The following is a 14,572-nucleotide window of genomic DNA, read 5'->3' as shown; positions in this document are numbered from 1 at the left end:
TTCCTTCTTAAGAAGACTTTTCTCATAATTCTAGTCCTTTATGACCTCTCTCAAAATCCCAAGTGGAGTTCATTACTGTTTTCATATTGTATGTATCTTGTCTTTTTCGACTGGCTTTCATCTTTTACACCTCCCAAAGGTTCTAGCTCTGCCCTGGCAAGATAACAGATGTTCAATAAAAGCTATCTGATTTGTAAACTCTTTGAAACCAAATACTGACCTAAATGCAAAATCAAAACAAAACAAAAAATCTGTTGATGTCAATTCACACTCATAGCAACCCTATAAGACAGAGTAGAACTGTCCCATAGAGTTTCCAAGGGTGCCTGGTGGATTCGAACTGTTGACTTTTTGGTTAGCAGCTGTAGCTCTTAACCACTAGGCCATCAGGGTTTCCTGATTACCAAAAGGCCTTGTTAAAGCATGTACTTTTATGAGCTATGTGTCTTGCACAAGGAATGTTGACTTGCTTCTAACATACTATGTAACTGATTCAGAGGAGTTGATTGTTTTTAATTTTGATCTCCAGTTGTGTCACCAAAGAGTATTTGTACCTTATTTGACTTAAAAAGGAATCACTTAAAGCATTTAAAATAATTTGGGGAGCTGAATTCCTTTTGGAGCTGAAAGCCATTCCATGTATATTATCTTAAGGATTATTGAAATCTTGGTTTTTCCAGAGTACTCCCAACATTGATGACTTTTGTGACAAGATGACTAACACCTCACTGGGCTCACCATATTATAGATATGCAAGAATTATGACTATTAGGTTCAAGAATGGAAATCCCTCTTGCCTTGATGCAAATTACCAAAATTTCCTGAAAAGCATGTCTGATTCTGACTTGGACAAGGAAAATATTGAGGAAGGTAAAGTATTACCTGATGAAAATGGAACTATTTCTTATGGGGTTGAGAAATGTGAGAATGTCTATATGAATTAAACATTCTGCAAATTGTGAGGTTGCATTTTTGCGAGGATTACAAAAAAAAAACAAAGCTAAGGGACTTACTCAAGGATGGGAGGAGACAGAGAATGAGTTGAGGAGCAAGACATACACAGGTTAAATTACTTTAATAAGAGAGACAGAAATACCGAACGCTCAGGATTGCAAGAAGAAGAATTGAGAATCATGCCCCTTAGTACTTTTCAACATTTATCAAATGTCACTGATGCCAAGCCACTTAAAATTCTATACAGAGCAGTTATAAAACCTGGTTGCACTGTCGGATGACCTAACATGTTGTTTTCAAGCTGATTTCAACTCATAGCGACCCCAAGTGTTACAGAGTAGAACTGCATGATAGGATTTTCTTGGCTGCATTTTTTTACAGAAACAGGTTGCCAAACCTTTCTTCTTTTGGTTGGTAGTCAGCACAAATGGTTTGCATCAGCCAGGGACCTTCTCTCTTCCACTAGCTTTTTGAAATCCAGTGTAACTATAATGTCAATCTATTTTCAAGATGAATAGTTCTTAAAGTCATTAATGAAATTGCTCAAAGATTTTTGAATCCTTGATGTAGCTGCTAGACATTAGATGATCTGAACTTCTAAGTTATTATCCCCAATTTGATGCATTGATTTACTCTTCCTACCTATATTGGTGACCTGGGAGAAAAGTTGAAGTCATAACATGACGTACTGTGTGGAGATGGTAAGGTACAGAGGCATCAAATGTGCATCCCTCCTTCAGAAAGCTTCCTGGAGAAGGGCCTGGGAAATCCTGAGGGGGTATTAAATTAAAAAAAAAAAAATGCAGGGAGAATGGAGCCTGTTCCCATCAGAGGCTGGAAATAGAAGGAGGACGGTGGGACAAATCCAAGGTGCTCATAGAGATAGTCATGGGGGGAAGGAGAGAGGATTACTTCAGGAGCATGTGGGGTCCTTGCTAGCTCTCCTGATCACTGGACACAGTCTCATTATTTGGTGTGGTAATGTTACACATGACTAAAACAACATTAATGATGTGAGATCATATTTGTTTTAAAATGTCACAAGCAGCATGCAAATTAATCCAAAATAACACCCACTGCCATCGAGTAGATTCTGACTAATAGCAATCATATAGGACAGAGTAGAGCTGCCCTATAGGGTTCCCAGGGCTGTAAATCTTTACAGAAGCAGACTGCCACATCTTTTATCCTGGAGCAGCTGGTGGGTTCAAACTGCTGACCTTTTGGTTAGCAGTCAAGGGCTATAACCAGTGAGCACCCAGGCTCCTTGCATGTAAATTAAAGTAATCAAACCTCTTTAAGCTTTTTATTTGATTATCAATAAAAGTATCATTTCTGGTTCACTCAATTGATGTTTTGCTTTCTAGACAGGCAATGGTTCTATCAGTCTTGCACTGAACTTGGCTTCTTTCAGACCACACATTCAAGGAACCACACTTTTTCTGGATTGCCTCTCAGGTAAAGGCTCTGCTATGACTTCTGTTTGCCACAAGAAACTATGATTGCAAGTCCCCCCCCCCCATAATAGTTAAACAGAAGATTAAATCGATCAGATTGGCCAGTTCCAAAGTGGTGAAAAATTAAAGGAGAAATCTTTTGGATGGAAGTTTGAGAAATAAAAAATATTTCAGTAAGATAAGTGCAACCAAATCCCATACTTCCGAACCTACCGTAATTAGTAGCTGCCAGGAAACACTCTATAGTATCTAGAGGATAAAAAAATTTTTTTTTTTTTTTTATCCTCTAGAACCTATACAGAAGAGTAAATACACCAGTAGCATCGGTCTTACTTGATTGAAATACAGGGTTATATTATTTAATACTCTTTTACCAAGAAGACACTTTGGGTATTTGTTGAAACATCCAAATAAGGAGCACAGTGACAACAAAGCTGTAAATAAAGGAAGACAAGTCATCCACTGTTTTGAATGTTAGCTTAGCCAATATTTGCAGTTTTTATGAAACAAGAAAGATCACTGTTAATCAACTTTATTCTCATAGATTTACAATCCTTTGTTCATAATTACTGAGTTTGAAGAGCAAGATGTGGTTCCTGACCACTAGATTTGTCCACTAGAAATAGAAGTTAATAAATATGAAAAAATTTTGAAAGCAATTTCATGCTTAAGATTGCAGGAGGGAGATTATTTATGAGCAGGTGCGTGTGCAGATACATTACACATGAAAATGCATAGATATTCTAATATACAAAAATATATTGCAAGGTAAAATCACAATAAAAGTATAAACTTGGAGAGAAAAAGTATGAATTTGTAGCCTATAGTTTCTCCTATCAAAGTCCCGAAACCTGAAGTTCCCTAATAGAAATGGAGTTATGACTTAGTCAATGTCAAGTGTGTTAATTGAACAATATTTCTAAAGAGTGATGTCTATAGTGAAGGTACCTGCATAGGGGTAAACACCTACTGTAGTCTCACTTTTTTTGGTGTGTGTTCCACCAATATGGGGAGAAGGCCCACCCACTTCTTCAGCCCTTTTTTCTTTACATATCTTTTTTTGCTTCTAGGACACAGGGGCTTAAATCTTGCTTTTTCCTTGGCTCCTTTCTTTAGTCTGTCTTTGGGGTTCCAGACACTAGGAGCTAAGTGATTTTGAGGAGTCCTAGGGTGCAGCTCATTGTAGGCAACCTCTCCCTCTCACAGCCTTGGGACTTTCTTCTTCCCTGACAGGCAGGCAGGCTATACATGGAGCTTTCTTCCTGCCACTGGTTACTAGTCCAGCAATGAGTATGGGCTCAGTAGGATGGCAAAGAACAGAATTTTCTGATTTCATTGTTCTGAAGCCCTAGGTGGTATTCACAAAACAGCAGTCCATGGTATCTGTAGCCTCCTCACTAAGGTTCTACAGTCGTGTGGCCAAGGTTACAGGTAGACAAATATTTGTCTGGCCATATTCCTCTGTGCTTACCTACTAGAGAACCTCATAGAAGGAGTGCCTGGGCTAGGACAGACAGACAGATTAGATAGATGATGATAGATGATAGATAGATAGATAGATAGATAGATAGATAGATAGATAGATAGATAGATAGATAGATAGATAGATAGATGATAGATGATAGATAGATAGATAATTTCCTTCTTATACTGAAGAAATCATTTTAGCCATTTTAAGTAACTCAGATCCTCAAGGGGGAAAAAAAAAAAGCCACACTCTTTCTGTAAATATCTTTCTTATATTCCTCAATTCCTAAACCCTGGTGTCATAGTGGTTAAGTGCTATGGCTGCTAACCAAAAGGTAGGCAGTTCGAATCCACCAGGTGCTCCTTGGAAACTCTATGGGGCAGTTCTACTCTGTCCTATAGGGTCGCTATGAGTCAGAATCGACTCGACAGCAACGGGTATATTCCTCAATCCTGCTCTCCAGCACCTAAAATTTTATCTCATTTTCTTTGCAGGTATTTTCTTAGTCAATGTTTAGGTGTCTTTGGCTCTGAATTCAATTACAATTCACTGACTCAGAGTGTTCAGGCCATCAACATGTACTATGGTGGTTTCAATGTGAATGGAAGCAAGATCATCTTTTCCAATGGTTCCCTTGATCCATGGAATGCTCTGGGAATCACAAAGGATATCAGCGAAGATTTGCCTGCTGTCTTCATTAAAGGTAACACAATTGTGAATAGTCAAACCAACAAATAGGATGAAATATATGAGCATGTAATAATAAATTAAGGGGACAACAGTGGTTCAGTGGTTTTACCTTAGGTACTTGGAAACCAGGTCTGATTCCAGGCAAACTCACCTCAAGTACAGCCAACACCTGTCTGTCAGTGGAGTCTTGTGTGTGTCTATGATGCTGAACAGGTTTTCATGGGACTTCCAGGCTAAGATGAACTAGGAATAAAGGTCTGGTGATCTATTTCCAGAAATCAGCCAATGAATACCCTATGGATCACAATATTCAGATTTCCAACTAATCATAGGGATGACACGTGGCCAGGCAGCATATAGTTCAGTTGATGCTAGGGTCATGATGAATTGAAGGCTGACTTGACCACAGCTAACAGCAATAACATTAACAAATTGCTTTTGATATTGTTGACAAGAAACACACAACACTTCTAAGCAAATAGTATATAGGTTATTTAATCTTCACTAGCATGTCATCATCTTGTAGGCATCTAAAGTAAACCAAAAAACCAAACCCACTGCCATTGATTCAATTCTGACACATAGCAACCCGGTAGGACAGAGTAGAACTGTCCCATAGAGTTTCCAAGGACCACCTGGTGGATTTGAACTGCCGACCCTTTGGTTAACAGCCATAGCACTTAACCACTATGCCACCAGGTTTTCCACGTCTAAAGTAGAACACCTTGAAAAGGTACTAATCATCAGAGAAAAGTAAGGTGCGTATAACACATAACATTTGTTTTCTAATGTCCTTATTGAATTTTTTTAAAGAAGTTTATGGTTTTGGATACTCAAATGAGATGAAGCCACTTTGTTTTGTGAATGTAATTGCTCATTAAAAGTAGTCTTATAGCCTAAGAGCTCTGAACACTAGGTAAGTGAGTTTCCAACAGCACAAAGCTTAGTTCTCAGAGAAAATAACCTGATTTGGCACACAGGATCTTTCCATGTGATCCATTTTACCTCTTCTGGTTACTGAAATTAGTTGTAAAATCATCTCAATAGTCTAATTTTAGGACCAGATAAAATATATACTCTTATTGCAAAATGAAAATTGGCTGCTTATTATGATAATGTGATAGTCACAAAGCCTTCACCATGATTTCCAGCTCAAAAGCTCCTGGAAGCCTTAAGGCTTGGTCAATGAAAATTCAGACTCATAAATTTTCAACTCTTAATGTTTTAAAAAACTTTCTTAAATAATGGAAAAGAGACTTCAGGGAGCAGTATTCTTAGTGGAAATGTAGCAAATGTATTAATTTCAGAAAGAGATTCAGACAATAACTATGGTTGACCTATAGATGTTTAGCAATTTGATTCATTAAGTTGAGTAAGGAATTTCTTTTTTCTACCGAGAAATTCTTTCCTTTGTGTTATTATTTTTTTTATTAGACCCTCAAAGTTGCTTTTATTAAATTATTTTTTACAGTATCCCAGGTCATAAAATGTTTGCAGTAATTCAGCGTTTCTGTATAGAGCAATTCCACCAAACGCTTTCAGTTTGTCAAATTATAGTGACTTGGAGTTGCTGTAATACTGGACATTATGCCACCAGTATTTAAAATACCAGCAGAGTCAAACTATGGTAGACGGTTTCAGTGGAGCTTCCAGACTAAGACAGACTTGGAAAAAAACCTGGTAATCTACTTCCAAAATCAGCAAATGAAAAATTTATGGATCAGACCACAACATTGTCAGATTTTCTTGCTTTGGATACACTAAAAAAAAACTAGGAGAGATCAATTCCTAAAGAAGGACATCATGTTTGGCGAAGTAAAGATTCTCAGTTTAGATGGATGAGCACAATAGCTGTGATAACGAAAACAAACATACTGGTGGTTATGAGAATGTTGCAAAATCAGGTAACATTTTATTCTGTTGAACATAAGGTTGCTGTGAGTCAGAGCTGACCTGATGGTGACTAACAACAACAAAATAAGAGCAATTTGTTTGGAACAAAATAACCTTCCATCTCTGAAGGTAGCAATATTTATACCATTGTGCCTGTATGAAGCAATAAGTTACCACAACTAGAAATAATTTGCTCATTTTATTGGACTAGTTAACATGAGCTAACTCTCTAGAGGTAGGAAGATAGCAAAGACATGGTCTGCATCTTTCAGTTCTATTACAGTTATTATTGAGGTGCTTATTAACTTGATTATGCATTGTTATCTTAAAAGAATCAGTCTAGTTCTCACATTCCCAAAAGGGGCAGTGTTGTCATTGAGAGGAAAATAATTGCTTCTTGTGGGGTGAAAAAATCTACTGTTTATGTACAAAGCACAGACGCATATACAGTACATGCAGTATTATACACAGCACGTAAACAAAGAAACAGTATATCTGGGCTATTAAAATTTCATGGAGAGAAGTGAGTAGGAAAAATTGCTTAACACGGCTCCTTATAGGGACAATTGTGGGGGGAAAAAAGTAGAGAAACACTACTCTAGTTGCATTGAAAATGGTTAAATTATCTCAGGAAAAAAAAAAGAAGATAACTGTAATTGCAAAAGTTATCAGTAATGTTTTAGTACTTCAACCATTATTACTACTGTCTTTGTTTTCTTTTTTTCTTTGGTTCCTATTCTGCTAGCTTGGCCTCTACTGCCCAGCTGTGATAGCAGTTGGTCAAATTAATTACTGTAAATTTATGTAATTTTATATTGACTTCAGACATTCTCAAATCACAGAACATTTACTTGCATGTCTGTAACTTCTTTTAAAACTCATTTTTAAAGGAAAGATAATAATGAATGCAATATTTAAGAAAATTCTCATATTCTCCCTCAGCTGTGTAGATGTTTGTTATTCACAGAACAGGTATTTATTAGGCAGTTGCTAAAAACAGAGAAACTCTCAATAAATAGTGAATTTACATAATAGCTGCACAAATGGATTTAAATATCTGAATATCCCAAATATCCTAATGAAGGTAGCCCAGATCTGGGCCACATCTCTTACTGTTATATATAAGGTCGCCATGAGTTGGAGCTGACTCAATGGCAGCTAACAACAAATAACAACATAACACAAAGATTCAGAAGTAAATAACAAACAAACCAAAATAATAATTTCTTCCCAATCTTTATGAGGAAAAGTAAATGACCATTAATTGCATAATTAGTCATTTAATTACACTTCCTCCTATAGTGCTTACAAAATTGAAGAATAAAGACTCAAAAAAATTATACGAGAGAGCATGTATCATAGGGATCTTTCCTTTTTGGAGACTGAAGAGAACCTATTTCATGAAAATAATATTCAGTTGACATCAATGACTGTTAAGGTTGTGTGTCAACCTGGCTGGGCCATGATTCTCAGTGGTTTTGCAGTTCCGATGTAGTATGGCGGTTGAATAATAATGGAATCACCTCCATGAAGAGATGTGATAGAAAATAATAACTTCCATAATGAGATCTGTTAAGAGCAGTTAATCAGTTGAAAGGGAGTTTCCTTGGGAGTGTGGTCTGCATCCAATGTGTGTGGACTTTCTGTAAAAGCTCACTGGCTTTTGCTCTGCTCTGGATCCTGCATTCAGCTTGTCAGGATCTAACCTCCTATTCTTGGGACTCGGGCCAGCAGCCTACTGTCAAGCCTGTGGATCTTGTGTTCATCAGTCCCTGCAGCTAAGTGAGTCAGGAGAAGCCTCACACCCGATGCCTGACCCATAGACTAAGGTCTTGTCAGCCTATGCAACTGCATAAGCCATTTCCTTGAGATAAGTCTTTTTTCCTCTCTCTCTATAATGTATATATGTATATATAATATATACATAAGTTTACCTTATCTTTCCCGTTGCCATCAAGTCAATTCCAACTCAGCGACCCTATTGTACACAGTAGAACTGCCCCATAGGGTTTCCAAGGAGTGCCTGGTGGAATTGAACTGCTGACCATTTGGTTAGTAGCCAGTCTTAACCACTACACCACCAGGGTTTCCATATGTATGCACACAAACACACGCACTCACAGCTTCAATGATTTTGCTTCTAAAGCGAGCCCAGTCTAAACATTTGGTACTGAGAGTTGTTGTTGTTGTAGTTAGGTGTGCTTGAGTTGGTTCCAACTCATAACGACCCTATGCACAACAGAAAGAAACACTGACCGGTCCTGTGTCATCTTCACAATAGTTGTGATGCTAGAGCCCATTATTGCAGCCACTGTGTCAAACCATCTCCTTGAGGGGCTTCCTCTTTTTCGATGATCCCGTACTTTACCAAGCATGATGTCCTTCTCCAGGGACTGATCACTCCTGATATCATGTCCAGAGAATGTGAGACATAGTCTCACCATCCTCGCTCTAAGGAGCATTCGGGTTGTACTTCTTTCAAGACAGATTTGTTCACTCTTTTGGCAGTCCATGGTATATGCAATATTCTTCGCAAACACCACAATTCAAATGCTTCAATTGTTAGGTTTTCCTTATTCATCGTCCAGCAATTGAGGCAATTGAAGACACCATTATTTGTGTCAGGTGCACCTTAGCCTTCAAGGTAACATATTTGCTTTTCAGCAAGTTAAAGAAATCTTTTGCAGCAGATTTGCCCAGTGCAATGCATCTTTTGATTTCTTGACTGCTGTTTCCAGGGGTGTTGACTGTGGATTCAAGTAAAATGAAATCATTTTCAATATCAATCTTTTCTCCATTTATTGTGATATTGCTTATTGGTCCAGTTGCAAGGATTTTTTTTTTCTTTAGTTTGAGGTGTAATCCATACTAAAGGCTATGGTCTTTGGTCTTCATCATTAAATGCTTCAAGTCCTCTTCACTTTCAGTACGCAAGGTTGTGTCATTTGCATAATGCAGGCTGTTAATGAATCTTCCTCCAATCCTGATGCCATGTTCTTCTTCATATTGTTCATCTTCTTGGGTTATTTTCTCAGTATACAGATTGAATAGATGTGGTGGAAGGATGCAACACCTTTCCTGACTTTAAACTTCGCGGTATCCCATTTTTCTGTTTGAATGACTGCCTATTGATCTATGTACAGATTCCTCATAAGCATAATTAAGTGTCCTGGGATTCCCATTCTTTGCATTGTTATCCATAATGTATTATGATCTGCACAGCTTTTGCATAGTCAGTAAAACAGAGGTAAACATCTTTCTGGTATTCTCTACTTTCAGCCAGGATATGGTTGATTAAGGATCTAAGTAGAATGAAATCATAACAACTTCAATCTTTTCACTATTTTTTTTTTTTTTTTTTTTACTGGTCCAGGTGTGAGGATATTTGTTTTCTTTATGTTGAGGTATAATCTGTGGTCTTCGATCTTCATCAAGTCTGTGGTCTTTGATCTTCATCAGTAAGTGCTTCAAGTCCTCTTCACTTTCAGCAAACAAGGTTGTGTCATCCATATAGCACAGATTGATGAGCATTCCTCCTATCCTGATGCTGTTCTTCTTCATATAGTCCAGCTTCTCAGATTATTTGCTCAGCATAAAGATTGTATAAGTATGGCGAAAGAATACAACCCTCAAAAACACTTATCCTGACTTTCAACCATGCAGTATCCGTTTGCTAGAAAGACTTCCTCTTTGTCTAATTGTAGGTTCTTCATGAACACAATTAAGTGTTCTGGACTTCCCATTGTTCACAGTGTTATCCATATTTTGTTATGATCCATGCAGTCAAGTGCCTTTGTATAGTCAATAATACACAGGTAAACATCTTTCTGGTATTCTCTGCTTTCAGCCAAGATCCACCTGACATCAGCAATGATACCCCATATTCCATGTCCTCTATGAATCCAGCTTGATTCTGGCCTTCCCTTGTCTTTGTCCTGCTATATCCACTTGGGGATATCTTCAGCAAAATTTTCCTTTTGTGCGATATTAATGATATTGTTTGATAATTTCCACATTCTATTTGATTTCCTTTCTTCGAAATGGGTACAAATATGGATCTCTTCCAGTCACTTGTTCAGGTAGCTGTCTTCAAAATTTCTTGACATACATGAGTGAGCACTTCCAGTGCTGCTTTAGTTTGTTGAAACATCCCAATTTTTAATTTATCCTGAAGCCTCATTTTTTACCAAAGCCTTCAGTACAGCTTGGACCTTTTCCTTCAGTAGCATTGGTTGTTGAACAGATGCTGTCTGCTGAAATGTTTGAATGTCAACCAATTCGTTTTGGTATAGTGACGCTGTGTATTTTTTTCCAACTTCATTTAATGCTTCTTTTAATATTTTCCCAGAAGAATTCTTCAATATTGCAATTGAAGGCCTTCATTTTTTCTTCAGTTCTTTCAGCTTGAGAAATGTCAAGCCTGCTCTCCACTTTTGGTTTTCTCTTTCCAGGTCTTTGAACATTTCGTTATAATACTTTACTTTGTCTTTTCAAGCTGTCCTTTTTAAATCTTCTGTTCAGCTTTTTTACGTCATCATTTCTTCTTTCACTTTAGTTACTCTGTGTTACAGAGCAACTTTCAGAGTCTCTTCTGACAGCCATTTTTTTCTTTTCTTTCTTTAATATCCTTTTAACAGCATCTTGCTTTCTTTGTGTATGATGTCCTTGATGTCATTTCACAACTCATCTGGCCTTCAGTCATTAATGTTCAATGTGTCAAATCTATTCTTGAGATAGCCTCTGAATTCAGGTGGCATATACTCAAAACCATACTTTAGATCTGGTGAACTTGTTCTAATTGTCTTCAACAACTTCAGCTTGAGCTTGCATATGAGCAATTGTTGGTCTATTCCAAAGGCAGCGGTTGGCCTTTTTCTGACTGATGGTATTGAGTTTTTCCATCTTCTCTCTCCACAGATGCAGTCAATTTTATTCCAGTACTAAAAAGGGTATTGCTAATCCGTGGCCTGAAGTGGCAATAGAATTACATAAAATATCAACACTAGGCCAAATATTGGTGACAGGTGAGGTTCTGGATAATCACTTATTTTGTACTTTTTTTTAACAACTTTCTCAGAATGAGAAGTATGAGGAAGCTGGTTGGTTCTACTTTTGCTAGACAAACTGGTGAAAGAAAGTGATGAGCTCAGGTCTTTGGTGTCAAACTTCAAGTACCATATAAACAACCTCAAAGTTGCCAGTTTGTTGAAAGAAAGTCTTATTTTTTATAGTAACAGGGCTGGTATTGCCAAAAACAAAACCAAGAGTTTTATTGTAAAAGTGGCTGAACTACAACACCAAGTAGTGAACCTTAAGTAGTGTCTGAAGCTAATGTGAAGGCATTGATTGGGAAGAAATAGGATCCTGAAAAGGGATGGGGACATATGTGCAGAAAATCAGGAACCTGGGGACCCTAAGCCCCTAAATTCCATTGAATCTCTCCTACCAACAAAACCATTAGCAATTTCACCACCATTTAACCCAGGTGTGCCTGGAAAATCTTTGTCTGAGATATCCCTGGGCCTATATCGGAATTATCCCCTGGGAAGATGGCTCAGTCATTGCCTGGGACATTGCCTGAGGCTGATTCCTTACAATTCTGAAGGTTCTCAAAGCACATCCATGCCACCCATTTTTTCTTCTAGACATATAATGATATTTAAATTCCAACAAGCCCCTAAAAGTGAAGCACGACGTGTGACCCAGGAGGGGGCACACTACACTCCAAAAGAAATGCGTGTGTTTTCTAATATGCACAAATTGAAACCTGGGGAATATGTGTGGGGATGGCTATTAATGGTGTGGGATAGTGGTGCAAAGAACATAAGGATGAATGATTCTTCATTCAATGTTTCAACTCCAGAGGTTAGGAAATGCTCTAATAGTTTTTTTTGGTTGGGTCTCTGCAGCATGGATTACATGATGGTCTACACTAAATAAATTTGAAGTACCAGACCTGCTTTGGTATACTGTAGAAGATGGTATTCAAAGGCTTAGGGAACTTAGCATGTTAGAGTGTTTTTCTCAGGTTAGACCCACAAGCCCACACATGGAGTGCCCAGAAGACACACCTTTTACCACAGTGATGAGGATCAGATTTGTGAAGGGAGCTCCAGCATCCTTAAAGTCTTCTGTGATTGATATTTTATATAAGTCTGATCTGACAGTGGGAACTACCCTAAATGAATTAAGACACCTAACTGCAATGGGGCTGATTGGACCCCATGGTGGTTGGGGCCAAATGGCAGCACTGAATCCACAAAGACAAGGTAAGCTTGTTTACCTTAAAGGCCCAAACCAAAACCAAACCCGTTGCTGTTGGATGACCTTAATGGGCAGAGGAATTGAAGCAGTGATTAGAATAGTCTGACTCATATGGATTTATGGCTTTGGCTACTTAGTCATGGTGTCCCTAGGAGTGAAAAAGATAGGAAATCTACTAAATATTTACTTATCAGTGCAGTTAAATGAATTCTAAGTCAAGTAAAGAGCAGTGTAACTCAAATTGTTAGAATACAGAGTCACGGCCCATTAATTTCAGTCTTGAGTGAGTTTACAGACCCACAACCACCTGAATGAAGGGGAGGCTAGGTCCCCTTGAGGATGGACCCCACTATATTGCCAAAAATTTGTATCATTAATCTTTCTCCAAGCCTTCCAAAAAGGGACCTACAGCCTTTTACAACAGTGACTGTTCACTGCAGAAAAGGAAACAATCAAACTTTTGGGGATTACTGGATACTGACTCTGAACTTACACTAATTCCAGGAGACCCAAAACTTCAGTGTGGCCCACCTGTCAGAGTGGGGGCATATGGAGATCAGGTTATTAATGGAGCCTTGGCTCGTGTGGATTTCACAGTAGGTCCAGTGGGTCCCCAAACTCATCCTGAAGTGATTATCCCAGTCCAGAATGGATAATTGGAATAGATATACTCAGTAACTGGCAGAACCCACACATTGGATACCTGACAAGTGGTTTAAGGGTTATTATGGTAGGAAAAGCCAAATGGAAAACATTAAGGTTGCTCCTACCTAGGAAAGTATTAAACCAAAACAATACCACATTCTTGGATTGTGGAGATTACCATCAAAAACTTGAAAAACCAATGGGTGGTGATTTCCAACACATCCACATTCAACTCATCAATTTGGCCTGTGCAAAAAACAGATGGATCTTGGAGAATGACAGTGGATTAAGCAAAACTGAACCGGTGATGACTCCAATTACCGCTGCTGTTCCAGATGTGGTTTTAATACTTGAGTAAATTAATACATCTTCTGTTACCTGGTATGCAGCTATTGAGCTGGCTAATGCTTTTTTTCCCCCTTTTTTCTCCATACCTGTTTTAAAAGTCCACCAGAAGCAGTTTGTCTTCAGCTGGCAAAGCCAGCAATACATCTTCAGTGTCCTATCTCAGAGCTATATCAACTCTCCCTCCCAACGTCATTATTTACTCCATAGTGACCTTGATCATCTTTCCCTTCCACAAGATGACACATTGGTCTATTACATTGATGATTTATGCCCATAGAACATAATAAGGAGGACATGTCAATGACTCTGGACTTATTGCTAAAACATTTGTGTGCTGGAAAGTGGGAAATTAATCTGACAAAAATTCAGCTTCCTTTGACCTCAGTGAAATGTCTAGGGGTCCAGTGGTGTGAGGCATTTCAAGATATTCCTTCTAATGTGAAGGATACATTATCGCATACCCCCCACCACACAATTAAAAACAAGGCACAACACCTAGTAGTACTCTTTGGATTTTAGAAGAAACATACTGCTCAATTGGGTGGGCTAGTCTGGTCCGTTTATGAAGTTATTTGAGTGGGGCACAGAATAAGAGAAGGCTCCGCAAGGTGTGCAAGCAGTCTACCACTTGGCCCATATGATGTGGCTTATCCAATGGTGCTTGAAAAGTCAGTGGAAGATAGAGATGCTGTTTGGAGTCTTTGGGAGGCTCCTACTGGTGAATCAAAGAGTAATCCCTTTGGATTTTGGAGCAAAGCCCTGCCATGCTCTGCAGATAACTACTCTTCTTTTGAGAAACAACTTTTGGCTTATTCCTGGGCCTTAGTAGAGACTAAACACTTAACTATGGGCC

At 38.3% G+C, this 14,572-nt stretch overlaps 1 protein-coding gene across 1 annotated transcript in view; it reads left to right on the top strand.

Annotated features, from left to right (window-relative positions):
- LOC135231565 (putative serine protease K12H4.7) overlaps positions 1 to 14,572 on the top strand; it is an 85,607-nt gene that overhangs the window by 53,089 nt on the left and 17,946 nt on the right. Inside the window, exons 6-8 of the mRNA XM_064287395.1 lie at positions 681 to 870; positions 2,322 to 2,412; positions 4,374 to 4,582. Of these exons, the coding sequence (XP_064143465.1) occupies positions 681 to 870; positions 2,322 to 2,412; positions 4,374 to 4,582 (490 nt within the window). The remainder of the gene's footprint in view (positions 1 to 680; positions 871 to 2,321; positions 2,413 to 4,373; positions 4,583 to 14,572) is intronic.

Source organism: Loxodonta africana, chromosome 6 (genome assembly GCF_030014295.1).
Source record: "Loxodonta africana isolate mLoxAfr1 chromosome 6, mLoxAfr1.hap2, whole genome shotgun sequence".
In the NCBI taxonomy this organism is placed as follows: Eukaryota; Metazoa; Chordata; class Mammalia; order Proboscidea; family Elephantidae; genus Loxodonta; species Loxodonta africana.
The sequence above is the reverse complement of the archived record's forward strand: the minus strand, read 5'-3'. Positions and strand labels throughout refer to the sequence as shown.